This window comes from Myxine glutinosa, chromosome 9 (genome assembly GCF_964187855.1).
Source record: "Myxine glutinosa chromosome 9, kmMyxGlut1.1, whole genome shotgun sequence".
Classification (NCBI taxonomy): Eukaryota; Metazoa; Chordata; class Myxini; order Myxiniformes; family Myxinidae; genus Myxine; species Myxine glutinosa.
The window spans coordinates 30,943,519-30,968,277 of NC_136269.1; the positions used below are offsets into that span (position 1 = coordinate 30,943,519).

General features: G+C 48.5%; 1 protein-coding gene across 2 annotated transcripts in view; it reads right to left on the reverse strand.

The window, feature by feature from the left end:
• The window catches only part of LOC137435496 (poly(A) polymerase beta), a 97,133-nt gene that overhangs the window by 23,926 nt on the left and 48,448 nt on the right, over positions 1 to 24,759 (reverse strand). For both annotated transcript variants that reach the window (XM_078784251.1, XM_078784252.1), the window contains 8 exons: positions 17,131 to 17,269; positions 16,867 to 16,939; positions 16,081 to 16,201; positions 13,364 to 13,445; positions 13,193 to 13,246; positions 12,870 to 12,989; positions 2,036 to 2,145; positions 1,824 to 1,939 (listed from right to left, as the gene is read on the reverse strand). In XM_078784251.1, the coding sequence (XP_078640377.1) occupies positions 1,824 to 1,939; positions 2,036 to 2,145; positions 12,870 to 12,989; positions 13,193 to 13,246; positions 13,364 to 13,445; positions 16,081 to 16,201; positions 16,867 to 16,939; positions 17,131 to 17,269 (815 nt within the window). The remainder of the gene's footprint in view (positions 1 to 1,823; positions 1,940 to 2,035; positions 2,146 to 12,869; positions 12,990 to 13,192; positions 13,247 to 13,363; positions 13,446 to 16,080; positions 16,202 to 16,866; positions 16,940 to 17,130; positions 17,270 to 24,759) is intronic.

Consider the following 24,759-nt stretch of genomic DNA (forward strand, 5'->3'; position numbering starts at 1 on the left):
GAGGGTGGAGCCTGCAGGATAATCAGTTTGTCCCACTTATGTCAAGAATGAACGCTACTCCAGAGTCTCTTGAAGGTCATTCATTGTAACTGCTCCACTGCCTGCAAGACACTCCGCTGCTCTTGTAGATGATATGGACTACCATGTACTACTGCCTGTGGACCGTGCCAACTTGAAGAATGTGACAAGCCACATAAGTTTCTTCCAGAGGAGTCGGAGGATGACGATGAATAGCGACTAACTGTATAAGACAACAATTGCCTAATGGGCTGGTAAACCTGGCTTACTGGATTACCTGATTACTTTGTGCTTATTTAAGTAATTTTGATGATTTCCTGGGTGCCTTAAACCTAGGTATACACACTGAAAAAATCTCTCTAGGGTGACTACTATTCGACAGCCATTTTAGTGGATCAGGATGTCACCTTGGGATGCCATCTTGGACTTGTCAATAAATAATTAACTGATGGTAATTTTATTGATTCAATTGGATTCCTTGGGCCCTAAAACCTAGGGTTAGACACCAAAACCACCTTTCTAGGTTGAATAATAATTGAGATATGGCCATTTTAAGCTCCTGGCAGCCATCTTGGACGCCATCTTGAAAATGACCCCTTTCCGGAAGTCAGATGTTACTAGATTTTTAGTATGTTATTTAGCATGCCCAATGGTACCAGAATCCATTGAAAAACCTTTTGTATCAATTTTTTTGGGGTTAGGTGAGTTTTTTTTCGTATATTGACCCTACTAAAAGGGAAATATTTTCATTGCAATAGCTGCTCATCGGCAAACACATTTTATTGCATCGAATGCATTGATAAACACAGCTGTATTAAAGACTGGGAATTCTGGATTCTCATGATGTAGAACATTCATATGCAATATGGAACACCATTTAGGAGGTAAGGGAATAAATAATTTATCAGTGGTGTAGCTGAACCTAGCTCATGCATATGGATCATTCCCATAAGCTGATAGAGACTGATGGGGTTATCCTGGGTTCCCTGTGACACATCAAACCACCTGAAAGTTTATTTTTACTGCTATAATTTCTCGGCATTATTGTTCAAGAAAGAGAAAAAAAAGAAGCAGCGAGCAAAGAATTGTGCCAAGTACTGCTCCACCGATTTTGTAACAAACAGGATTGATTAGACCACACCTAGTCTCAAGCTTCACCGTTTCGTCCATGACCCATAGACTTCCCATGGTGCACTTTTATAGCTCCATCGCAACAATCTCCCGGTTATGCGAAGAGCAAAAGGAGCAGTGAAACTGAAGAATGACATCAATATCATGATCAAATCCACTGTCTGCTCAATCTAGCGTTTGAACATTTTTCCACTTATGCGTTTTGGAATGCCGACCTGTCGGGCGCACATATACAATATGGCTTTATGTCTGCGCATCCTCGTTTATCTATCTTTAACAAAAACGTATTGACTTAAACCCATCACAAATTGAAGTAAGAAATATGCGATCATTTTTATTTCTCCTTTTGGCAAATTAAAAACCGACTTGACAAGTATTTGTTAAAAAAAAAAAAAAAGGCTAAATTCCAAATCATATACATCGGGGCAAGTGCAAGACCTTTTGACCCAAAAGAAGACCTCAATCAGGAAGCTATCGATAACTTCGCTGTTTCCAAAAGCCCCCATTTTAATGTCCTCTCCTCAAGTCCCCAATGAAAACTGAAAGACTTCTTTCCTGACCAACTGTGTTCAGGTTTGACCATTTTTTTCTGAGGCCTTTTGATAAATATTAGGGTGGACTGCCAAAGACTTGTAAGCATACTCTAAATAGACAACGTGTAAACGACCACTTACCTTTTTCCTGAGGAAGTGAGCCGGTACATATTGGCTCAAATGCTTCCTGCGTACGTGCACAAAATCAAGTTTCATGTCATCCTGCAGTATGTTCGCAGCAGTTGCCTGCCTGTAGACTGAAATCCACATGGCATGTGTTCATCATCATCATAATCATAATCATTAAAATCATCCATTACATGTTAAAAAGGGACACTAGTGTGCAAACTGACCTGTGTCGATGAAGCTTTGAATATCTGGTGTCAGGTCAACATTTAAACTCGGAGCGCTTTCCCTCTTCTTGAACAGCAGACCGATGAACCAAGTTTTCGTGAGGTCCATTCTGGGAAAAGGAAAAGCTCTGTTATACAATAAGTAGTGTAGCAGCATAGCAAACCTGTTGTGCATTTTGTGATACAAGCACCAAATTTGGCACAAATGTACATTAATATGTTGCGAACATTTTCAGATATTGGGCCACTTGAAATTCCGTAATTTTTTTTTTCAAATTTTTTCAAATTTCGTAATTTCAAATTTTTCGGGTGACACCGTCACAATTTCGGTCTTCGAGGCCGGCCGATATAGTGGGGCGGCTTAGCCCAAATATTCAAAAGAATTGTGCATTTTGTGATACAAGCACCAAATTTGGCACAAATGTACATTAATATGTTGCGAACATTGTGTGGTCAGCAATGAAGACGAGAGTCTGAATTACATGTATGCAAAAGACCTTGTGAACCAGTGAAGCAAATACACGGGTAAGCATGAATTAAATCTAGGGCATGATATAATTTCCATGATGTTTACCTCTACACTCAATGGTGGAAGGAGGTAATGTTTTGATCCCAGCTTGTCTGTATGTCTGTTTGTCTGTTAGTCCACAAAATTCCAGACAAAGCTTGTAGTAGTGGTAGTTGTAGTGGTAGTGGTGATAACAGAAATTGTTATATAGAACTGAACTTATATTATTATTATATGCAGAAAATAACTTCATTTCTATATGCCCTGCAGTGGACAGGTTAATTGGTTTATGCACTGAAGGGGTCACCCTGGTGTGCACTGCTGTGTTCTGCCTCACTGAGTTGTTCAGGTATGATGTACTCAGCACAAGCTTCCGGTCGGCCCGGAGGTGGGGGTGCAGGGCCTGTCACGGAACGTCAAAACAAACGGCCTGCCGGGGCCGCCCAAAAGTCGGGCGTGAGGGGCGCGTCCACTAATGGAACGCCTCTCGCTTCCCAGATCGAGGGCCACGTGGTCAGGAGAACCTCGTCCCTTCCGGTCACACTTTGCCTATCGGCCGGCCTCGAAGACCGAAATTGTGACGGTGTCACCCGAAAAATTGAAATTACGAAATTTGAAAAAATTTGAAAAAAAAAATTACGGAATTTCAAGTGGCCCAATATCTGAAAATGTTCGCAACATATTAATGTACATTTGTGCCAAATTTGGTGCTTGTATCACAAAATGCACAATTCCTTTGAATATTTGGGCTAAGCCGCCCCACTAAAGGGCAGTACGTGGAAAATCTGAGCGACCATGGAAACGCCGCTTCACACCCAAAACCAATACTCATGGCCTTACTCTCACCACTAAAATTTCAAACAAATAATAAAGGGCACCTCCTAGCGTTCAGTCAGTGTGAGCACATTACACTGCTGTGGCATATTTACTTTCACTCACACCCATCCTCCAACCTAATCAAAATGTACATTTTACCTTGTGCGGTTCAATGTGGTCTCTGCTTGGCAATACTAGCGCTGAACAAACTGGCCATAAGTTTTTTTTAATGTTTAAGGGTCCAGTCACGGACTATATAGTCCTCATTGAGGCCAGGCCTTAAATAAAAGAGCTGCATCGATAGAAAAGTGAAAAAAGAGAATAGTTTGAGGTTTTTTTAGGAAAAGATAATGTAAAGGTGAAGAATGAAAATGAGTAAGAAAAGTGTATGATGAAAAGTGGATGATGTTTGTTTGCAAAAAAGATTAAAGCTAGCCCAGTAGCTATAGTTTGAGTGAGACAGAAAGTAAGACCAGCAATCCTGAAATTGAGAGTGCAAGATGGTTCCAGGCACCACTTTAACGCTCCCAAGTCAGAACCGTAGTACCACCCTGGACGGATGCTGTCTACAACCGACTACCTAACACACCAGTCCAACCGGATAGGTGTTTTCTTTAGGAGACACTGTGGCGGACACGAAAGCACTGACGTGGTGACATCACCCCGCACAACAAGTGGGGATGGGCCACGCCAGGGAGAGAGGCGTGGCCTCACGATATACACGGGGCGCGCAGCCCTGAGCAGCTTAGTGCTGCAGTTTGAGTACTTTCAATAAAGACTCTTTTATGAACCGCGTTGTCCGCTTGCTCTTTGCGTTAGCATTAGCGCGCGCAGCATCGCGCTTCATATGGTGACCTCGACGTTGGATCTGCCGTAGCGATCCTTCCGAACACGACGCCATTGCAATGGCAAACGACAAGGCAATGTCGATTAAACTTCCCGAATTTTTGGAGGCCCAGGCCGAAGTCTGGTTCGTCCAAGCCGAAGCCCAATTTCAGCTTCGGCGCCTCACCGGCGACGACACGCGCTACTGCCACGTCGTCGCCTCCCTCGGGCCCGGCACGGCCGCTCGAGTTGTGTCCGTCCTTCGCCACCCACCGGACGGCCACAAGTACGAGGCACTCAAGCGGCTACTCCTAGCCACGTTCGGCCTCACGGACGATGCACGGGCCGACCGCCTCCTGGATCTCCCCGAGCTCGGCGACACGCGCCCGTCGGTCCGAATGGACCATATGCTGTCACTGTTGGGCGACGAAGCCCCCGGTTCTCTATTCCGGGCGCTTTTCCATCGCCAACTTCCAGCGCAGGTTCGCCTCGCGTTGGCCGGGACCGGGCTAACGGAACCCCGAGCATTGGCAGCCGAGGCGGACTGGTACTTCGCGGCTTCGGATACGCGGGCGAGAGTCGGTGCGGCCGTCACGGACCTCGAGGCTGATGCTGCTGATGATGCTGATCCACAGCATACGCAGCATACGCAGCATGCTGATACGCCCCTCGTGACCGCCGCCACGCCCCGCCCACCGCCGCGGCGAAAACCGCCACCGCGGGGAAAACCGCCAACTCCACCGGCCTGGCGGAGCCAGCCACACTCCTCCAGCTCCACCACCTGGTGCTGGTTCCATGCCAAGTTTGGCCACGAGGCTCGGCACTGTCATCCGCCATGCTCCTTCAACAGGTCGGGAAACGCCCGGGCCGGCGCTCAATAGTGGCGATGAGCGCCGGCCGTTCGAGCAGCCTGCTGTTCATAACGGACACCTTATCCAGGTGCCGTTACCTGTGCGACACGGGAGCGCAGGTGAGTGTCGTTCCCGCCGGTACGTCAGACAAGCACGCCGCGGGCGGGGGCCCCGCGCTGCTTGCCGCGAATGGGACGCCCATCCGTACGTACGGAAAACGCTGCCTCTCTCTGCGGTTCGGAGGGCAGGTTTTCTGATGGACGTTCGTCACCGCCGACGTGCCCATGGCACTGCTTGGCGCGGACTTCCTGTGCGCTAATGGGCTCCTGGTCGACGTAAAGCGCAGACGTCTTGTCCAGGCCGAGACGTTCAGCTCGCTCGCTTGTGCGCTGCCCAGCTTGTCGAGCAGCTCAATGAGCGGCTTGCCAAGCGGCTTGCCGAACGGTTCGGTTTCGGCCACGTTGGTCTGTACGCTTCCGGCAGCGGACGCATTCACCCGCCTCCTCGCCGGCTTCCCGGCCCTCACGCGGCCCACCTTCTCGGCGGGGGCCGTCAAGCACGGGGTGGCCCATCACATCCCCACCGTCGGGCCACCGGTCTACGCCCGGGCACGCCGCCTCGAGCCGACGAAGCTGGCGGTGGCAAAAGCGGTGTTCGCTACCCTGGAGCGACTCGGCATCGTTCGGCGCTCAGAGAGCGCTTGGGCGTCACCGCTGCACATCGTGCCGAAGCCCGGCGGGGGATGGCGACCGTGCGGGGACTATCGCCGTCTCAATGACGCCACCACTCCCGACCGCTACCCCGTCCCCCACATTCAGGACTTTTCCGCCCGTTTGGCGGGCATGTCCTTCTTCTCGAAGGTGGACCTCATACGCGGCTACCATCAGGTCCCCGTCAGGCCAGAGGACGTCCCGAAGACGGCCAAGGTGGAGGCGGTGAAGGGGTTTCCGCGCCCCCGCACGATTAGAGGGCGGTCATCACGCCATTCGGACTCTTCGAGTTCCTGCGGATGCCCTTCGGTCTGAAGAATGCGGCTCAGGCGTCCTGCGCGACTGATGGACAGCGTCCTGCGCGACTGATGGACAGCGTCCTGCGCGACTTGGATTTTGTCTACGTCTACCTGGACGATATCCTCGTCGCCAGCGCGTCCCGCGAAGAGCACCTACACCACCTCCGCCACCCCCGCACGATCTTCGAACGCCTGGGCCAGCATGGCCTGATTGTGAACCCCGCAAAGTGCCGGTTCGGCGCCGCCATAATCGATTTTCTGGGGCACCGTGTCACCAGGCACGGAGCCGTCCCTCTGCCGGCCAAGGTGGAGGCGGTGAAGGGGTTTCCGCGCCCCCGCACGATCAGAGGGCTGCAGGAGTTCCTGGGCATGGTGAACTTTTACCATCGGTTCCTGCCCCGTATCGCCCAGCTCCTGCGCCCCCTGCACGAAGCTCTCCGAGGTAAGCCGGGCAAAGGCGACGTTACCTGGACCGAGCAGATGGACACGGCGTTCACGGGCGCGAAGCTCGCCTTGGCTAACGCCACCATGCTCGCGCACCCGGCGCCCGATGCACCGATCGCCCTCACCACCGACGCCTCGGACTACGCGGTGGGTGCGGTGCACGAGCAATGGGTGCGTGGAGCTTGGCAACCGCTGGCGTTCTTTAGCCGGCAGCTTCGCCCGCCCGAACGCCGTTACAGTACCTTCGACCGCGAGTTGCTCGGGCTTCACTTGGCGGTCAGGCACTTCCACCATCTGCTCGAGGGCCGTGCGTTCACGGCCTTCGTCGACCACAAGCCGCTGATCTTCGCGATGGGCAAGGTCACCGAGCCGTGGTCGGCCCGGCAGCAGCGTCACCTCTCGGCCGTGTCCGAGTACATGACGGAGATCCGGCACGTCGTGGGGAAGGACAACCCGGTGGCGGATTGCCTTTCCCGGGCCGTCGCCCACGCAGTCCACCTCGGCATCGACTATGCCCGAATGGCAGCGGACCAGGCCGCTGACCCCAACGTCCAGGCCTTGCGGACCGCCGTCACGGGCCTCCGCGTCACCGAGGTGCCGTTCGACGGCGCGGGCGCGGCCCTCTTGTGCGACGTCTCCCTCGCCCCATCGTGCCCGCGGGCTGGCAGCGCCAGGTGTTTGACGCCATCCACGGCCTGTCCCACCCGGGCGCGAGGGCCTCCCAAAGGTTGATCGCCGACAAGTTCGTCTGGCATGGCCTCCGGAAGGCCGTCCGCGGCTGGGCCAGGACGTGCCTCGCGTGCCAGCGCACCAAGGTGCCCCGGCACACCCAGGCCCCGTTGGCCCCGTTCACGGTGCCGGAATGACCACGTCCACGTGGACCTGGTGGGACCTCTGCCCCCCTCGCGGGGTTTCACCCACGTCCTCACCATGGTGGACCGCACCACCCAGTGGCCGGAGGCCGTGCCCTTGGCGTCGACGACGGCGGCCGATGTCGCGCAGGCTTTCATCGCCACCTGGGTCGCCCGGTTCGGTGCCCCCTCAGACATCTCGTCCGACTGCGGCCCCCAGTTCACCTCGGAGCTCTGGGGGGCGGTCGCGCAGGGGCTTGGGGTCCGGCTGCACCGAACCACGGCCTAACACCCCCAGGCTAATGGCCTGTGTGAGCGATTTCACCGCTCATTGAAGGCTGCACTCCGGGCCACCCTCCGCGACGGCGGCTGGGTCGACAGGCTCCCCATGGTCCTGCTGGGCCTCCGGACGGCGCCCAAGGAGGACCTGCGCGCATCCGCGGCGGAGTTGGTCTTCGGGCAACCGCTGCGGGTGCCGGGCGAGTTCCTCCCCGACTCCACGGCACCATGGTCCGCGGCACAGCAGCGCTCCGCTCTGCAAGAGACCGCCCAGAGGTTCGCCCCAGTGCCAACGGCATGCCACGGGCACCCACCGACGCACGTCGCCCCGGAGCTTCGCACGGTGGAGTACGTCTTCGTCCACCACGATGCCCACCGGACACCACTGCGGCCCCCGTACGACGGGCCTTTCCGCGTGCTGGAGACCGGGGCGAAGCACTTCACCCTGGACATCGGCGGTACTCCTGACCGCGTTTCTGTAGACCGACTCAAGCCGGCCCACCTCGACGTGGACCATCCACCGCCAGTGGCCCTACCCCCGCGTCGGGGCCGCCCCCCTGCGGGCGGACCCCCGGCACCGCCCAGCCCCGCCGCCACGCCGCCCCCCGGTCCTGCAGCCAGAGGCAACCCAGATGACATCCCTGCATCCCAGACGCCGCCAGTCGCCAGGGGGCGCTTCGGCCGGGTCATCCGTTTGCCCCGCAAACTGACCCTTCAGGTGCGCGGGGATTCTGGGGGGGCGCGTGTGGCGGACACGAAAGCACTAACGTGGTGACATCACCCCGCACACCAAGTGGGGATGGGCCACGCCAGGGAGAGAGGCGTGGCCTCACGATATACACGGGGCGCGCAGCCCTGAGCAGCTTAGTGCTGCAGTTTGAGTACTTTCAATAAAGACTCTTATGAACCGCGTTGTCCGCTTGCTCTTTGCGTAAGCATTAGCGCGCGCAGCATCGCGCTTCAACACCATCTTCATACTGGATGGCCATTGGGCTCATGAAGGGAGCTCATCCACCCTTTAACAGGTGTTTTTAGTCCTGCAGGGTGTCACAGTCACCCTCCGCACTGGCAAGCCAGTGAGGGTCGTCAGTTTAGTCACCGACAACCCGACCATGCGGCAGATAGCACTGGGTTACGTTAACAGTGGCAGTCAAGAGACTAACTTGAAAATTTTAACTTAAGAGTTTAACTTAATTTCTTCACATTGGTTCAACAGATTTCATGTTTTTAATTAAAAACCTCCATATTTCACTGTTCGTTTATATCGAGTCCCAAATGGTACACACAAATGGGAATGTACCAAAAATGCCATTTGTAAGAAGGAAATTCTTCCTGAGTGTTCCTTCGAACAGGACTGAACTATACTTTGACACCACTATCTCTGAATGACATTTCCCCAGCAAATTTTCCTGCTATTAGGCCGGAGACAAGTAGTAAAGGCGACTCGGCTCCAAACATTGCTGCAATATTGCTTTTACAAATCCCCCAGTGCTAAAGATTTGCTGATCACTTTCACGATGAATAAGTCTTGAAATGTTTTATACGAATGCAGAAAGAAGCCCAATAATATACTTCGAGAGTGATGTCGAGAGGGGTTAAGACGGTCAACACGGCAACCAACAACGGAAGAAATGGAAACGATAGGAATGGTTACGTGTGGAACAAATCGATTAAAACAGGTACAAGGTTAAAACAGATAAATGAGCAAGTGACAAAAGTTTCACAAAACTAAGAATAATTAAGAGCGAGGAATGATCAATAATATTTGGTGAATTTTGCTGCCTTTTCAGTGACCTCTGGCTGAGGCTCCAGCATTGGGTTGATGAGTGGAGTCTAAAGTGCTTTATATCATTGAAACCAATGCTTTCAGAATCATTGTTATCTCCCGCGATGAAGCTAACTCCGAGGGCCTTTCACTCACTCACCGCAGGCAGGTTGGTGGTCTTTCTGTTTTCCACAGACTCCTCTTTGGCCTATCTCCCCCAGCTCTTTAAACAGCCATCTTAAAGCAGCTTTCCTCCCCTTTAAGCAGCCATCAATCATCTGGACTGGTCTCCCATCTCGACCGCCTCTGACATCAACTCATCCTGGGAATTCTTCCAAAGTAAATTGCTCTCTCTCATGCACAGATTGATCCCATCTCGTCTTCAGTTGTCATACCCTTCCTCCCGTCCATGGTACACGGAATCTTGTGGTGAGGCTGTTGCCCAGAAACAACTTGCCTTCATCTCCTGGAAAGCAAATCCAATGGAAGGAAATCTCATTTCCTTTCACAAAGCCTGAAACAAGTGTGTGTCCACCCTCAGGAGAGCCAGGAAACAATATCTCTCCGTTCTCAAGCCCAAACTCTCTTATCTGTCTCCCTCTTCCAAATCCTGGTGGTGTCTGGTCAAATCTGTTTCTGGTGTTTGTTCCCCCTCCATCCCCTCCCTTACCTCAAACGGCTACACAGCTGACTCCGCACGTGAAAAAGCTGAATGCCTCAACTCTGTGTTTGCTTCTAAATCTTGTGTCCCAAACCCATCCTTCTCTGTACCCACCGTACCCAGTCATACCCAGCTGCTCCTGGACTCTGTGTCCTTTCCTCCTGACAAGGTGGAAAAGTTTCTGTCAACCCTCGACTCTGATTCTGATTCTGCAACTGGACCTGATGGCATCAGCCCACGGGTCCTAAAATCTTGTTCTTCCGCTCTTTCACTCCCTCTCTCTGTTCTCTTCACCCTCTCTTTTGCTCAAGGTCATCTGCCATCTGCTTGGAAATCAGCCAACATCACCGCTTTATACAAAAAAGGTGCAAAAACAGATCCTTGCAACTACAGAACAATCAGCCTTCTCCCAATTATCAGCAAAGTCATGGAATCCATCATTGCTTCGGATATGAAATCTTTCCTCTTCTCCAATGGCTTGATCTCTGATCATCAATTTGGTTTCAGACCAGGTCACTCAACTCTGGACATGCTGCTTCTGCTGTCTCAACAATGGATGGAGGTCCTCAATGCCAAACAGGAAATTAGAGCCGTCTCCCTTGACATATCACATGCCATCGATACGGTCTGGCACCCCGCTCTGCTCACCAAACTCTCCTCCTTTGGTATCCATGGAAATCTCCACGCATGGCTGGCGGACTTCCTCTCTAGTCGCAGTCAACGTGTGGCCCTGAATGGGTTTCTCTCATCTCCTCTTCCTGTTCAGGCTGGAGTTCCCCAAGGCAATGTTCTGGGCCCTGTGCTTTTCCTTGTCTGCTTCAATGATCTCTCTGACTCTCTTGAAAATCCTCTCTATCTCTTTGCTGATGACTCCACTGTCTACTGCTCCATTCCTCATCCCTCAGATCGGCAGTCTGCAGCCTCCTCACTCTCTACAGACCTGGACAAAATCACAGACTGGGCAAACAAGTGCAACATGTCTTTCAATCCTGACAAATCTCACACTCTTACGATGTGTCTCCGAAAAGACCGACTGGACAACCCTCCCATCCACTTTCTGAATAATCCTCTCCAATAAGTTCTGTCACTCAAACTTTTGGGTCTCACTATCTGCCATGATCTTTCCTGGCAAAACCACATTTCCAAGCTGGCCTCCAAAGCCAGTCGCCGACTGGGCATCCTCCATCGTGTGAAATCCTTCCTTGGCACACCTGAGCTCCTCACCACATACAAGGCTTTCATCCGCAGCTCAATGGAGTACTGCTCTCCCCTCTGGGCTGGTGCTCCTGCCTCACACCTAGCTCGTCTTCACGCTGTTGAAACCAAAGCGTTCAGAAACATTGGAATCTCCCACGATGAAGCTATCTCCGAGGGCCTTTCACTTACTCACCACAGGCAGGTTGGTGGTCTTTCCGTCTTCTGCCGACTCCTCTCCGGCCTTGCTCCCCCAGCTCTCTCTGGGCTCTGTCCCCAAAATATTCCTTCAGGTCACACAAGATCTGCCTGCGACCCTCTTATGGCTAAACTGCCAAAATCAAGACTCTGCTCACCTTTCACTCCTTCATTCCTCTTTTCTCCCGCCTCTGGAACAAACTCCCTCACTCTCTTCAATCGCAGTCCTCCCTCCAGGTCTTTAAAACAGCTGTTCACCACCATCTCTTATCTTCCCCCATCCAAAACCTTGATCTTTTCTACCCCCGCTAATTTCACTCCAAATCCACTTTTTTGAAATACCAACCTCTTTCCTGGAAGTCCTTGGTGTCCTTGTGTTTTATACTTCTCCCACCCCCCCCCCCCTCCCCCTTTCCACACCTCCTCCCCCCAAGCCCTCTCCCTCCCACACATCTCCCGATGTCCCTGCTCTCAAATGTTGTGTTTGTGTGCTTCCCCTTCTCTCCCCATCTTGTCTACCACTCCCTCTTTTTATATATTTTGTTTGTCTGTTTGATTTTTTTTTTGGTGATAAATGTTAGCTCTTTTCCGAGCCTCGATTCTGTATACAAAAAAAAATAAAAATAAAATAATAATAGGTAGTCTGTGCTCTGTCCCAAATAGTCTGTGCTCTGTCCCCCCAAATATTCCGACAGGACGCATAAGATTTGCCTGCAACCCTCTTATGGTTAAACTGCCAAAATCAAAACTCTCTGCTTACCTTCACTCTTTCATTACTCTTTTCTCCCACCTCTGGAACATACTCCCTCACTCTATTCAATCCCACTCCTCCCTCCAGGTCTTTAAAACAGCTGTTCACTACCATCTCTTATCTTCCCCATCCAAAACCTTGATCTTTTTTACCCCCGTTAATTCACCCCAGATCCACTTTTTTGAAATTCCGACTTCTTTCATGCAAGTCTAAGCAGTGTCCATGTGTTTTGTACCTCTCCCACCTCCCCACCCCCCCCCCCCCATTCCCCATGCTCCTCCCCCCCAAGCCCTCTCCCTCCCACAGATCTCCCGATGTCCCTGCTCTCAATGTTGTACTTGTGTGCTTCCCTCTCTCCCCATGTTGTCTCCCACTCCCTTTATCATATGTTTTATGTGTCAGTTTGTCTTTTTGTGATTAATGTTAGCTCTTACACGAGCCTCGATCTTGTATACAAAAAAAAACCAAAAACAAAAAACTACTATTTACCAAAAGGAAATGAGCACAGGTAATTTGTCACGATTGATCATTCGTCTCATCCTTTATACCTTTTGTCTATTCTTTAAAATCAAATGCTCTGGTTCATCAATATCACATCCACCCCAACCCCAAACGAAAATAAAGAAAACAATTCGCACCTTACCCTTGGAGTTCACAGGTAGACTCCACCAAAGGGGCTTACCTGACAGGCTCTTCCTCCAGGCTCGCCATCTCCCGTGCATTGACATGTGCCAACTGGATAAGTTCATTTCTTTCCAGGTTTGTCACCAAAATACGGATTCTTGACTCCACCAACCCAACCCTGTCGAAGAAAGCACAATTTGCTTTCGGGAATACAGGTGCTTATACAGACCGAGGTCGCATATGTTCGTGTGGAGTAAACTCTTCTCACCCACCCATGCTACATCACTACACTTTCATGATGAAAAGAAAGGTAAGCGAAGGTGGCCCTGAACCCGTGCACGGGCTTTATGCAAGATTAAAATTGTGGAAATTTATAAATACCATTCCAGTTGGTGCTCCTCTGTAGTGGCTTTCACTGTGAGAACAATGTAGTGCCTGTGGGCGATGCGATAAATAAATAAATAAAACTGCTGGAAAGCACCAAATCGCTTACTCATGGAAGATGCAACACCACACAATACCCAACCCAACACGATCAAACCCAACTCTTACTTGTATTTCAAGAAGAAATTTGGAGATTCAAACAACTTGTTCCAGTATCCCGTCTCTTGAATTTCATCCATAATGAACAACCCTGCCAGAAAAATTAATCGATCTTCATTCGCTTTCACTTTTTGTGAACCAGGACAGCTCTGTGCCATACTGGAAGGTTCCGTTTCTGGTGTTTAATGTAACAATAATTATTCTAACAGATGCAAAGTTCTGGTTATCAAGCATTGCATTGGGAAGCTTACCATCTACGGGAGGACAACTTATTGCATGCCATGGGCATGGATAAAGACGGGAGTGGATTGTACAAAATGGAGCAGTGGACGTACATCTTGAATGAATGTCATTTTGACACGACGGATTAATGCAGATAATGATCAAGGAGCTCAAGGTTGTTCCATAAGCCAGTTTTCCCAATCCTTCCTTTCCTTTATGGAAATCTTTCCTTTCCTTTATGGAAATGAATGGATATATAAATTTATCTCACTGGATACCACGAGACAAGAAAGACAGACAGACAGGTAAAGAAAGGAAGAGGCACAGGTATACATATGCATGCACGCACACACGCACAGCCTTTCCAACAAGCGATCATCCTGTCACCACCAATCCTTATCTCCCCATTATTGGTTCACGAGTTATCAAGTGACCACTATATTCGTCATGTGTGTGCGTCTGTCTGTGTGTGTGTGTCTGTGTCTGTCTGCAGCATAACTACCCGATGATATCATCCGATCTTGATGAAACTTGGGTGGGAGGTTGATATCATGATCGAGTTGTGTCCTGCCTGGAGTGGGCGTATTGCGCCCATTGTGGGCGGAGCCACGCCCCAAAAAGATGTCTTTTTAGGGGGTAATCGAGTTCAAGCTACATCTTCTCCGAGGGGTTTGGTGGAATTTGACAGGGGTTTCGATATTTGGTTAGGCCAATGTCATGTGTCTAGCCCCACGGAGCTCGATTTTTTTTCTCTTCATTTTATTATATATATAATTATATATATATATATATATATATATATATATATATTTTTTCATTTCGTTTTTCACCGAATTTTCGGTATTGTGTAGCTAACGAACTTCATAACTGATTATGCATTATGTTCTATCTCATTTCAAGGTCAGTAACCTTCGTTTTGACATTTCCAGGCCCCGCCTGTCCTGTCCGGGCTTGTTTCAGTTACAGTCCGTTCTTTGTCATTGAATACCGCTTGCTCGTGAACCATCGTTGTCTCCTGACTCGTTTCATCTATTATTTGCTTGTTACTTGGTTAAAAAAAAAAAAAGGAAAAAATTTTTTGGGAATTTTTTTAATTTTAACCAAGCATGTTGATCACTCAGGTTTGTGTGTGTGTGTGTGTGTGTGTGTGTGTGTGTATTTGTGTGTTTGTCTGCCCGCTCACTTATACTTGCCTGCAGGTCACAATTTTAAACTGATCTTCACGAAACTTCACCAAATAGCAGAGTTGGTGGTCTATATATTTGAGGTCAAAAGTTCAACATAGACCAAAGGTCAACAACTTTTTACAAATCTCTAAAATCCTCAATTTGAATCCGGTTGACATTAAATTTTAATGGGATTTTCATATCAGTGACCTGAATTAAACCACCAACTATTTTTGACATCAACATAGAACAAAAAAAAGGTCAACATAGGCCTAAGGTCAACCACTTTTTTCACATTTCTAAAATCCTCAATTTTCATCCAATTGACTTGAAATCATAATATAATTTGCATATCAGCTTACTGAAACCAACCACCAACTATTTTTGAGGTCAACATAAGCCAAATTAATAAAATTGTCAAATTTCATCCTATTAACTTAAAATTTGAAGACTATTTGCATATCAGGTCACAGAATTCAACCACCAATTATTTTTGAGGTCAAAAGGATGCTCTGAGTGCCATTCTACTTTGTTCTGTTTTGCCAAGTGTCGCTCTATAAGTGATTTTTCATGTCTGTCCGCTCACTTATACTTGCCGACAGGTCACAATTTTAAACCGATCTTCACGAAACTTCACCAAAGGGTAGAGTTTGTGGTCCGACAGAATCCTATTTATTTTTGAGGTCAAAAAGATGCTCTACTGAGTGCCATTCTACTTTGTTCTCTTTTGCCAAGTGCAGCTATACGAGTGATTTTTTTCATTATCATTATTTGTTAATTTGTTGCCGCCGTCCTCTCTGACCCTTTGTACGTTAATCGGACTTGCGGTTATGGAGAGAATGGGTTCATTTTTACGTTTGTTTGTTTTGTTTTAGGGCCGGTCGTAAATTTACGACTTCTACGACTGCTGCGACTAATAATACTACTACTACTTCCACAACGCATGGCCAGCGAAGGGGCATTGTGACTACCTTGGGGTTGACCCTATTGCATTTTGTTCCCTTGGGACAGGGACAGTGAAGTTGGGGTAGAAATTTTGGAATGTTTTGGCCATAGTCCTGGCGATTGTTCACCGACTCTTCGAAGGACACTGTGGGATCTTTTGGAAAACTGACCTTCGTGGAAACCAACCGATCAACACACTTGCCGGAATCTTTTCCGGCAAGTAACAAACAAACAGACAAACAGACAGACAGGAGTGAGAACATAACCTCCATCCACCTTTGGTGGCAGAAGTAAATATATCACCAGTGGGAACATGAAGAAGCAGCTGAAGTATCTATTAAAATCAAAACAAGGTCAATTTTGGTTAAAAGTGATAATCTGTGCAAGACTTGCCTTCCTTCAATTCCTGTGTGATGACTCTTAGGGTAGACATTGACGCATTATATGTCGAGTTCTGCTGTGGGTATACTGGTGTAATAATCGGCATCACGTGAAAGCGATCCATCGGATTCACCTGTGGGTTCAATGTATGGTACAATGATTGACAGCATGTGTTCAATTTTCCACTAGTAGGTTTTAACGGAAGTTGCTTTCCTTGCAAGCTAATCATTTTAAGCAAAGATTACAACAAACAGCCCAAACTGCAAATCAAATCAACCCTTGTGTGTACGACGTGCAAATATACTTGGAAGAGGATGCCATTTAGGCCATCAAATCTGGCCTTTAAGTCACACTATTACCTTCATCTATAAATTTACTTATTTTAATGATGTCACTCCATTGTTAATATCAGTAATTTAATATCCACATTTATACAATTGACCAGGCAGGGTGTTTGGCCAATACACCGGTACACAATGGCCTACTCTTTGAAACATACTGTAGGATTTTAATATCCACAACACCAAATACCTTTATGTCACGATCAAAAAGTACGGCATAACTCGAAATACCGAGTGCCCTACCATCAGAAAGGAATGAACCTTTGAGTTGAGTTTGATCTTGTCACGGATCAAACCCAAATTAGTCAGCAAAAATGAGAGTGCCCAATCAAATTCAATATCCTGCCACTCCTGAGTCCGCAATGGAAATATACTATAAATTATGCTTCGAAGAGCAGATCGCTAAAAACTGACGGGAATGTGATGAGGTATCTATGTATGGCCAATATTTGCTTACCCTAGGATCCCAAACAGGAAGGTTCAGTTTTCCATCCTCCAGTTTTTTTAGCAGCACAGGTTTGGGCCAATCCCTAAACAATATGAAGAATATTCAAGTGTGAGGATTGCTCAGGGTGGCAAAATTCGATGGAGACAAAACAGGAGAGGACCACAGCAAAGCTTTAACAAATTGTAATTAGCGGTAATGAACAAACAAAATCAAGTTTATCATTACAGGAGAAAGGGGTGGAGGGGGGGCGGGGGGGGAGAGGGGAATCCAGACCATTGAGAGAAAATGAGGAAGAATTTGTGCACGAGGGTAGAGGGGAGAGCATTTGGATAGAGCTGGCAGGTTCGAGCCACAAGCATTGCCCAAGAAACTCCTCCTAGAAACCCCAGGGCATTGGAGTACAGGCCATGTCCTACACAGATGAGAGACAAAACACTCATTAGCAATCAGTGCTGTTAAACACAAAGTGCCAATTTAAATGAAACACACTTATGAAAGCATTGCAAGGCAGTAAAATAGGCCACTCACAATATGTATTCAAACAGAAGGGAAAATGGGAGAAAAGAGGGGTAGGGGCCAGCATAAGGAGTGGGGGGCTGAGGGAGAAAATTAAAATTTATAGGGGGTCGGGAGGGTCAATGATAGAACGTAGGATGAGTGGAATGCAGGAGGAGTGGGGAGTGTAGGGAAATAGACATTAGGAGTGGGGAAAAGGTGAGATAAAGAAGGAGCATGGATGAGCATTAAATGGAGGGGGAGGGAGGTGGTGAGTGAAGGGGTGGGAGGTGGTGAGTGAAGGGGAGGGAGGTGGTGAGTGAAGGGGAGGGAGGTGGTGAGTGAAGGGGAGGGAGGTGGTGAGTGAAGGGGAGGGAGGTGGTGAGTGAAGGGGAGGGAGGTGGTGAGTGAAGGGGAGGGAGGTGGTGAGTGAAGGGGAGGGAGGTGGTGAGTGAAGGGGAGGGACTCTATCACATCCCTTTCCCCAAAATTCGGCATCCACTCATGTCCTGCTATGTAATCTCCCTGTAAAACTCCAGTCCATTGTGTAAGAACGTTGTCATTCAATTTCCATTTAAATTATCCTTCAAGTTGGGGTGATACAGGCATGGACAATCCAACGACCATTTGTTGCAACGATCGCAAGAATGGCCAAGCGACTAGATCGCAAAATTTTACACTTCCGTGCTCACGCAGGATAACGTGTACAAACAGATGAAGGAATGAGCCTTGCCAGTCTTCAAACACAAGCTCCGCTTTATAAAAACACAAACAGCACAGACTGAGTGATGAACCGTACAAACTGAAATCAGAACAACCCAAGTACCAACTAGAACGACACTCGCCTTGTGGCATCGACCGATATGCCTCAGCCCACATGATTACATCATTTTTCATACTTGTCCCAAGTTTGATTTGAATCCTTTCAGCTCTTCTTAAGTATCACAGTTTTACTTGTGTTACGTGCTCCTCCCCGACCCCCTGGTCACGGTGTACCTCCGAGCCCCGAGAGGAGTCACAGCAGAAAAATGTGTTATTTCGTGTGTCAAAGATCAACGGAGAAGCCACCCCAATTGTTACTCACAAACAAATATTGTATTAAGATCACACAAGAAGAACAGTACAACAACAATAGTATTCAAAAGTACAATCAATATGTCCGATGATGGTACTATCAGTTTTGTAATATATAACTCACTGTGCTCCAAGTGAGTGAAACAAGAACATTCCCCAATGTCTCTTATTCCCGGCTTCAAGACGAAGTTGATTCGCTCCAGCGATCGCCAGAACGAGGTCCAATCGAGACCAGAATCCTGTGCGGATGGCAAGTAGTCACACCGCCGAAGCTGTACAAAGGCGCCCTCAAGGCGACTGGGAAATCCAAAGGCGCCCTTCAGGCGACTGAGAGATCACACCCTCGGGTATGGACGAAGTAACCTTCAAAAAGTCACGTCACACACACGCCCCAGATCGACGTCTGAATGCGGTGACAATAGTCGAAAAGAGATGAAACCGCGAGCTAAGCACAAGTCCTGCGCGAGTCAAAATGGCCGACGGCCCGGTCTCGTGGCGCAATGGTACGACAATGATTCTCTCCTGAATCGATCGCAAAACCTGACAAGCAGGTTAATCTGTCACAGCGCTAACCACTCTGTCGTAGGAATCCCTTCCCTGGGAAACCCGAAAGTTCGCTAGTGACTGTTGTTTGCCAACGTTCGCTCCAGACCGTAAATAGCTCGGCTCCTTCTTGTCCGACTCTCTTGCTCCGCCCTTTTTTTTTTTCGTCCTCCGGTTCCCGATCCGGTTTCCTGTTTCTTTTAACTAACTTTTTTACCTTTTGAAAACAGCTCATGGACAATAAACCTTTTGAAAGCAATAATAGTATATGGAATCAGAAATATTTACAGTGGATGCAAACCACCACAATGGAAGTGACGAATCCGTAACACTCCCCCCCCTCAAGAAAGAAAGTTTGAACATAGTGAAAACTTTCTTTGTAGGCAAAACTCTCCCAACAAACAAGAGTAAACTCACACCCAAATCATCAATTCCCGTGAGCCACGATAATCAATATTTCCCAAAAATAAAGCAACAAAACTTCAAACAACCCACAGAGATTTCCAAAGTTAGTTCACTCCGGACAAAGCATCAGCAACGACATTCTCCCTGCCCTTTACATGCTCAATCTCCAAGCCGAACTCCTGCAAAGCCAAACTCCATCTCCTCAACCTCTGATTTTTTTTTTCATTTTTTGAATGAAGGTTAAGGGGTTGTGATCAAAAATCCAAAGTCAAGCAAAGCTACAGCACTTTTTAGGGAGGCCGAGCTGAGAGCCAGGTTTCATGGTGGTTGGGTGGAGAGGCCTGGAAGTATTCACTACATGGACGCCTTTAGGAACGTGGAGTTCACGGTTAATCCGTGTAGGAATCTTGGCTCGGCTGCTCCGCAGCATTCAGTGCTTCAAACTCTTCCTAACTTTCATAATAATCACGGTTGGAGCGCTTGTCGCTGTAGTCACGTGAATAGCGGTCTCCTTCTCGGCCACGACCCTGATAATCACCCCTTCGGGAGCTGCCGTAACTCTGGGAGCCTCCGTAGTAATCTCGACTGCGGCCACCACCAACACTACTACTTCCACCCCGGGAGCCATAGCCACCCCTGAAACTACCTCCACGTTTTCCTCTGTAGCCCCCTCGACGCCCATGGCCTGCCTTCTCTACTATTAAGGTCCGACCATCCAAATACTTGCCATTCAAATCCTTTTCTGCATCTTTGGCGGCCTTCGTGTTTTCAAACGTGACAAAGCCAAACCCTCTTGACTTTTGCGTCTCCCTGTCTTTTATCAGCAGCACTTCCAAGAGTGGTCCATATTTGCCAAAGACAGAGTCCAGAACATCTTCACTTGTGTTGAAGTTCAGTCCACCTACAAAGAGCTTGCCAACATTGCCTCCATCCCTGACTTGTGTGTGCTGACACTTAGTTTCAGGGTACTTGACAGGAAGTGTCTGTGCAAAGCGTGACGTCAGTACCTTCCTCTTCTCTTCAGAGCGCTTCCTACCCATAGCACGAGTCGCGGTACAGGATGGAAAGATACCCGGAATCTCCTGCTCTAACTGTGCAGTGTTATTTTCCATACTAGGCTTTTCAACAAACAACGGGTTACCAGAAACTTGACCATCGGCCAAATCATTCCCGATAACAAAAGATATTCCCTCTACAGGTAGAGTGGCTTGTAACCCTATGGTGACCGGTCCTGACACCAAATCAGACTTTAAATGGATGACATGAAGTGGAGCTTTAACACAGCCACCAACCCCCTGCAAAAGAACACTCACACCAGTTGCCATCTTCTCTGACAATGGCAAAATGCCTTCCAGCATTAAAGATTGATGTGCTCCTGTGTCCCACAATACCATAACAGGTCTCTGGTTAGTCAAGTCTCCATCCAGTGACACAAACCCCTCTGAAATAAAAGGGTTGTAACCCTCTTGAACAAGGTCGTTCTGTGCTGCCGTAACTTTGGCATGGGAACCTTCACAAGGCACTGTCCTCCAAGGACGATTTCTCGCATTTGCCAATGCATTCGGAGTTGTACTAATCTGACTCCGCTCCTGATTTTTCCTTTCCAGGGCATAACATTGGGACATCAAATGTCCAGGTTTCTTGCAAAAAGCGCAAGTAGGCCCGGCGGGAAAACTCGTGGTCTGCCTCGAGCCCCCCGGAAGATGTCTGTCTTGGAACGGTAGTCTTCTGATCCCTAAAAGTGGCGGTATCAGAGTTGTCCTCATAGTCATCTATAGGCTGCCCCCATGAATATTCGTTCTCCGCACCGGATGTACCATAACTCCCCTGGCGAACTCTAGGCGGGAAGTTAGGTTTGTGGAACCCAATCCTGTGTGTCAAGGCATAGTCATCTGCCACAGTTGCTGCCTCATACAACTCTGGTACTTTCCTTTCATCCAGATGTACTTTAATGTCCGCATGGACACACTGTTTGAATTCCTCCACCAAGATCAATTGTCGCAACAGGTTGAAGTCTTTCCCAATCCCCTTCGAATCACACCACCGATCAAACATGGTTTCCTTCATTCTGGCAAACTCCACATGGGTCTCACTCACTCTCCCTCTTCCTGGCATTCAGGAATTTTTGCCAGTAGGCTTCAGGGACCAATTCATAGGCTTTAAGAATGGCTTTCTTCACTTCCTCATAATCTGTACATTTGTCAATCGGTGAAGCCGAAAATATATCTTGAGCTTTACCCACCAGAACACTTTGCACTAACATAGTCCAGGACCCCATAGGCCATTTTAGCATTTGAGCCACTTTCTCAAAGTGTAAAAATAACTTGGCTACCTCCTTTTCATTGAAGGGTGGAACCAGCCTCACATGTCTACCAACATCCCAGGTGTTCTGACTAGTTGTCGAACCAGCCGGCATCGATGCTACCTCTCCCCGTTCTCCCATTAATTCCAGCTCCTTGTGTTTAAGTTCCCTCTGATAATCCATGTCCCGTTCCTTTAACTCCCTTTCAGCTCTCCTTTCCTCTGCTCTTCTTTCTTCTTCAGCTCTCCTTTCCTCTGCTCTTCTCTCCTCTGCTTTCCTTTCCTCTGCTTTTACCCTTTCCTGGCTCTGCATTTGCATCTCCATTTTCCGGAGCTCCACATTTTATTTTTCCTCGGGTAACCAATCCAAGGCTACCTCTGTCCATGTTCCTTGTCCCACCAGAGATTCTACCACCAATGTCTGCATCTCTGCTTTCTTCATATTAACTCAGACCTCCAAGTTAAAATGTCTGGCCAATATCAAGAGTTCCGATTTTTTTAACGCTTGGAACTGTGCCTCATTAGGGGATGCCGCAAACTGTTCTGCATCAAACACCACGGTGACTATCAGTTAACACCTGTTAACCTTCACACAATTGTTTCCATTTTTTTTGAAAAATTTGGGAATGTTAGAAAAAAATTCCAAATTTGGGAATTTTGGGAATGTTAGGGAATTCTATCCTGGACGAATGTCATCAGGGAATTTAATCCCGGACGAGGATCCCAATTTCGAGCCCCCGAGCCAATTGGACGAGCCCCCAATTTCTGTTACGTGCTCCTCCCCGACGCCCTGGTCACGGTGTACCTCCGAGCCACGAGAGGAGTCACGGCAGAAAAATGTGTTATTCTGTGTGTCAAAGATCAACGGAGAAGCCACCCCAATTGTTACTCACAAACAAATATTGTATTAAGGTCACACAAGAATAACAGTACAACAACAATAGTGTTCAAAAGTACAATCAATATGTCCTATGATGGTACTATCAGTTTTGTAATATACTAGGGCATGCCCGTACGTGGGTGCAATGCCCGTACGTGGGTACGTGGGTGCGAGTACGGTGACAATCCCCCCCCCCCTCTATTTACATGAAATGGTTTGGTCCATGAAATGGTTTGGTCCATTCGCAACGCCAAAGCGAACGGCGAACGGCTTGCGAGTACGGTGACAATCCCCCCCTCTATTTACATGAAATGGTTTGGTCCATTCGCAACGACCACAGAACCCCCCCCCCCCCCTCTATTTACATGAAATGGTTTGGTCCATTCGCAACGCCAAAGCGAACGGCGAACGGCTAAATCGCCATAGCTCGGTAACTACTTGTCCGATTAATTTCAAACCTTGAAAAGGCACATCCTCGGGTCCCCAGCAATATACCTGGCAAGTTTCAAGTATATCGGACCGGTAGTTGTCGAGAAACAGCGGTCGCATACAAACATACAAACACACACACAGAGATTAGTGGAATTATAGATAGAAAACTCACTGTGCTCCAAGTGAGTGAAACAAGAACATTCCCCAATGTCTCTTATGTCCGGCTTCAAGACGAAGTCGATTCGCTCCAGCGATCGCCAGAACGAGGTCCAATCGAGACCAGAATCCCGTGCGGATGGCAAGTAGTCACACCGCCGAAGCTGCACAAAGGCGCCCTCAAGGCGACTGGGAAAATACAAAGGTGCCCTACAGGCGACTGAGATCACACCCTCGGGTATGGACGAAGTAACTTTCAAAAAGCCACGTCACACACACGCCCCAGATCGACGTCTGAATGCGCCATGCGGTGACAATAGTCGAAAAGAGACCAAACCACGAGCGAAGCACAAGTCCTGCGCGAGTCAAAATGGCCGACAGCCTGGTCTCGTGGCGCAATGGTACGACAATGATTCTCTCCTGAATCGATCGCAAAACCTGACATGCAGGTTAATCTGTCACAGCGCTAACCACTCGTAGGAATCCCTTCCCTGGGAAACCCGAAAGTTCGCTAGTGACTGTTGTTCGCCAACATTCACTCCAGACCGTAAATAGCTCGGCTCCTTCTTGTCTTGCTCCGCCCTTTTTTTTTTTCGTCCTCCGGTTCCCGATCCGGTTTCCTGTTTCTTTTAACATTAACTTTTTTACCTTTTGAAAACATCTCATGGACAATAAACCTTTTGAAAGCAATAATAGTATATGGAATCAGAAATATTTACAGTGGATGCAAACCACCACAACGGTAGTGACGAATCCGCAACACTTGACATGACCACTGACCTTTGACCTTTGTCGCCATTGTTGCACCCAGTATCATTATGCTCGTCATGGCTGGATCACAACTTCAAGCAAAGGTTAACATGTGGCTATCTGTAACATGTGGCTCCAGCATGGTTCCGAGCATATGGCTCAAGCATGAACTCGGGTACGGATCTCAGCACCACCTGTATCAAGGTCACACCTTGAAACAAGCCACAACCGGAGTAGCCTCGCGGTAAGGTCACGTCTGGCAAGGAAGTTCAAAACAGCAGCACTAACATGTTTCAGCTCCAGAAGCTCTCCACACATCTTCATCCACCTCCAATTTTGGTCCAAAATCGAGGATGGATCTTAATTGACCAGGTCCGAGTGAGACACTTTCTCACGACTTCATCCGAGTTCCTTTACGATTCACTCGTGCGCATGTACACTTTGTAGGGTGTGATGTGATCACCAAATGAAGCTAATCAAGCGTTCAGTAAACTCACTCCCCCAAGATGGACAGAATGTGATTCAAATCTGCATTGTACGGTGTTCACGCTTACATCATCGGCAAACTCATGCAGATGCCAGTTTTTACTCTACTTTTTTGGAATCGCCCAATTAATGCGGAGGCAACACAGCCGAGCGCAAAACATCCAGGAATCTCTCAAATTGAACAAACATTCCAAATCCACAGGTAAAGGCAATCTCAGTTCCTTTCACCAAGCTCGGAACAGGTGTGTGTCTGCCCTCCGGAGTTCCAGGAAGCACTATCTCTCCACACTCAAGAATGAACTCTCAAACCTGTCTCCTTCCTCCAAATCCTGGTGGCGTCTGGTCAAATCCGTTTCTGGTGTTTGTTCCCCCTCCATCCC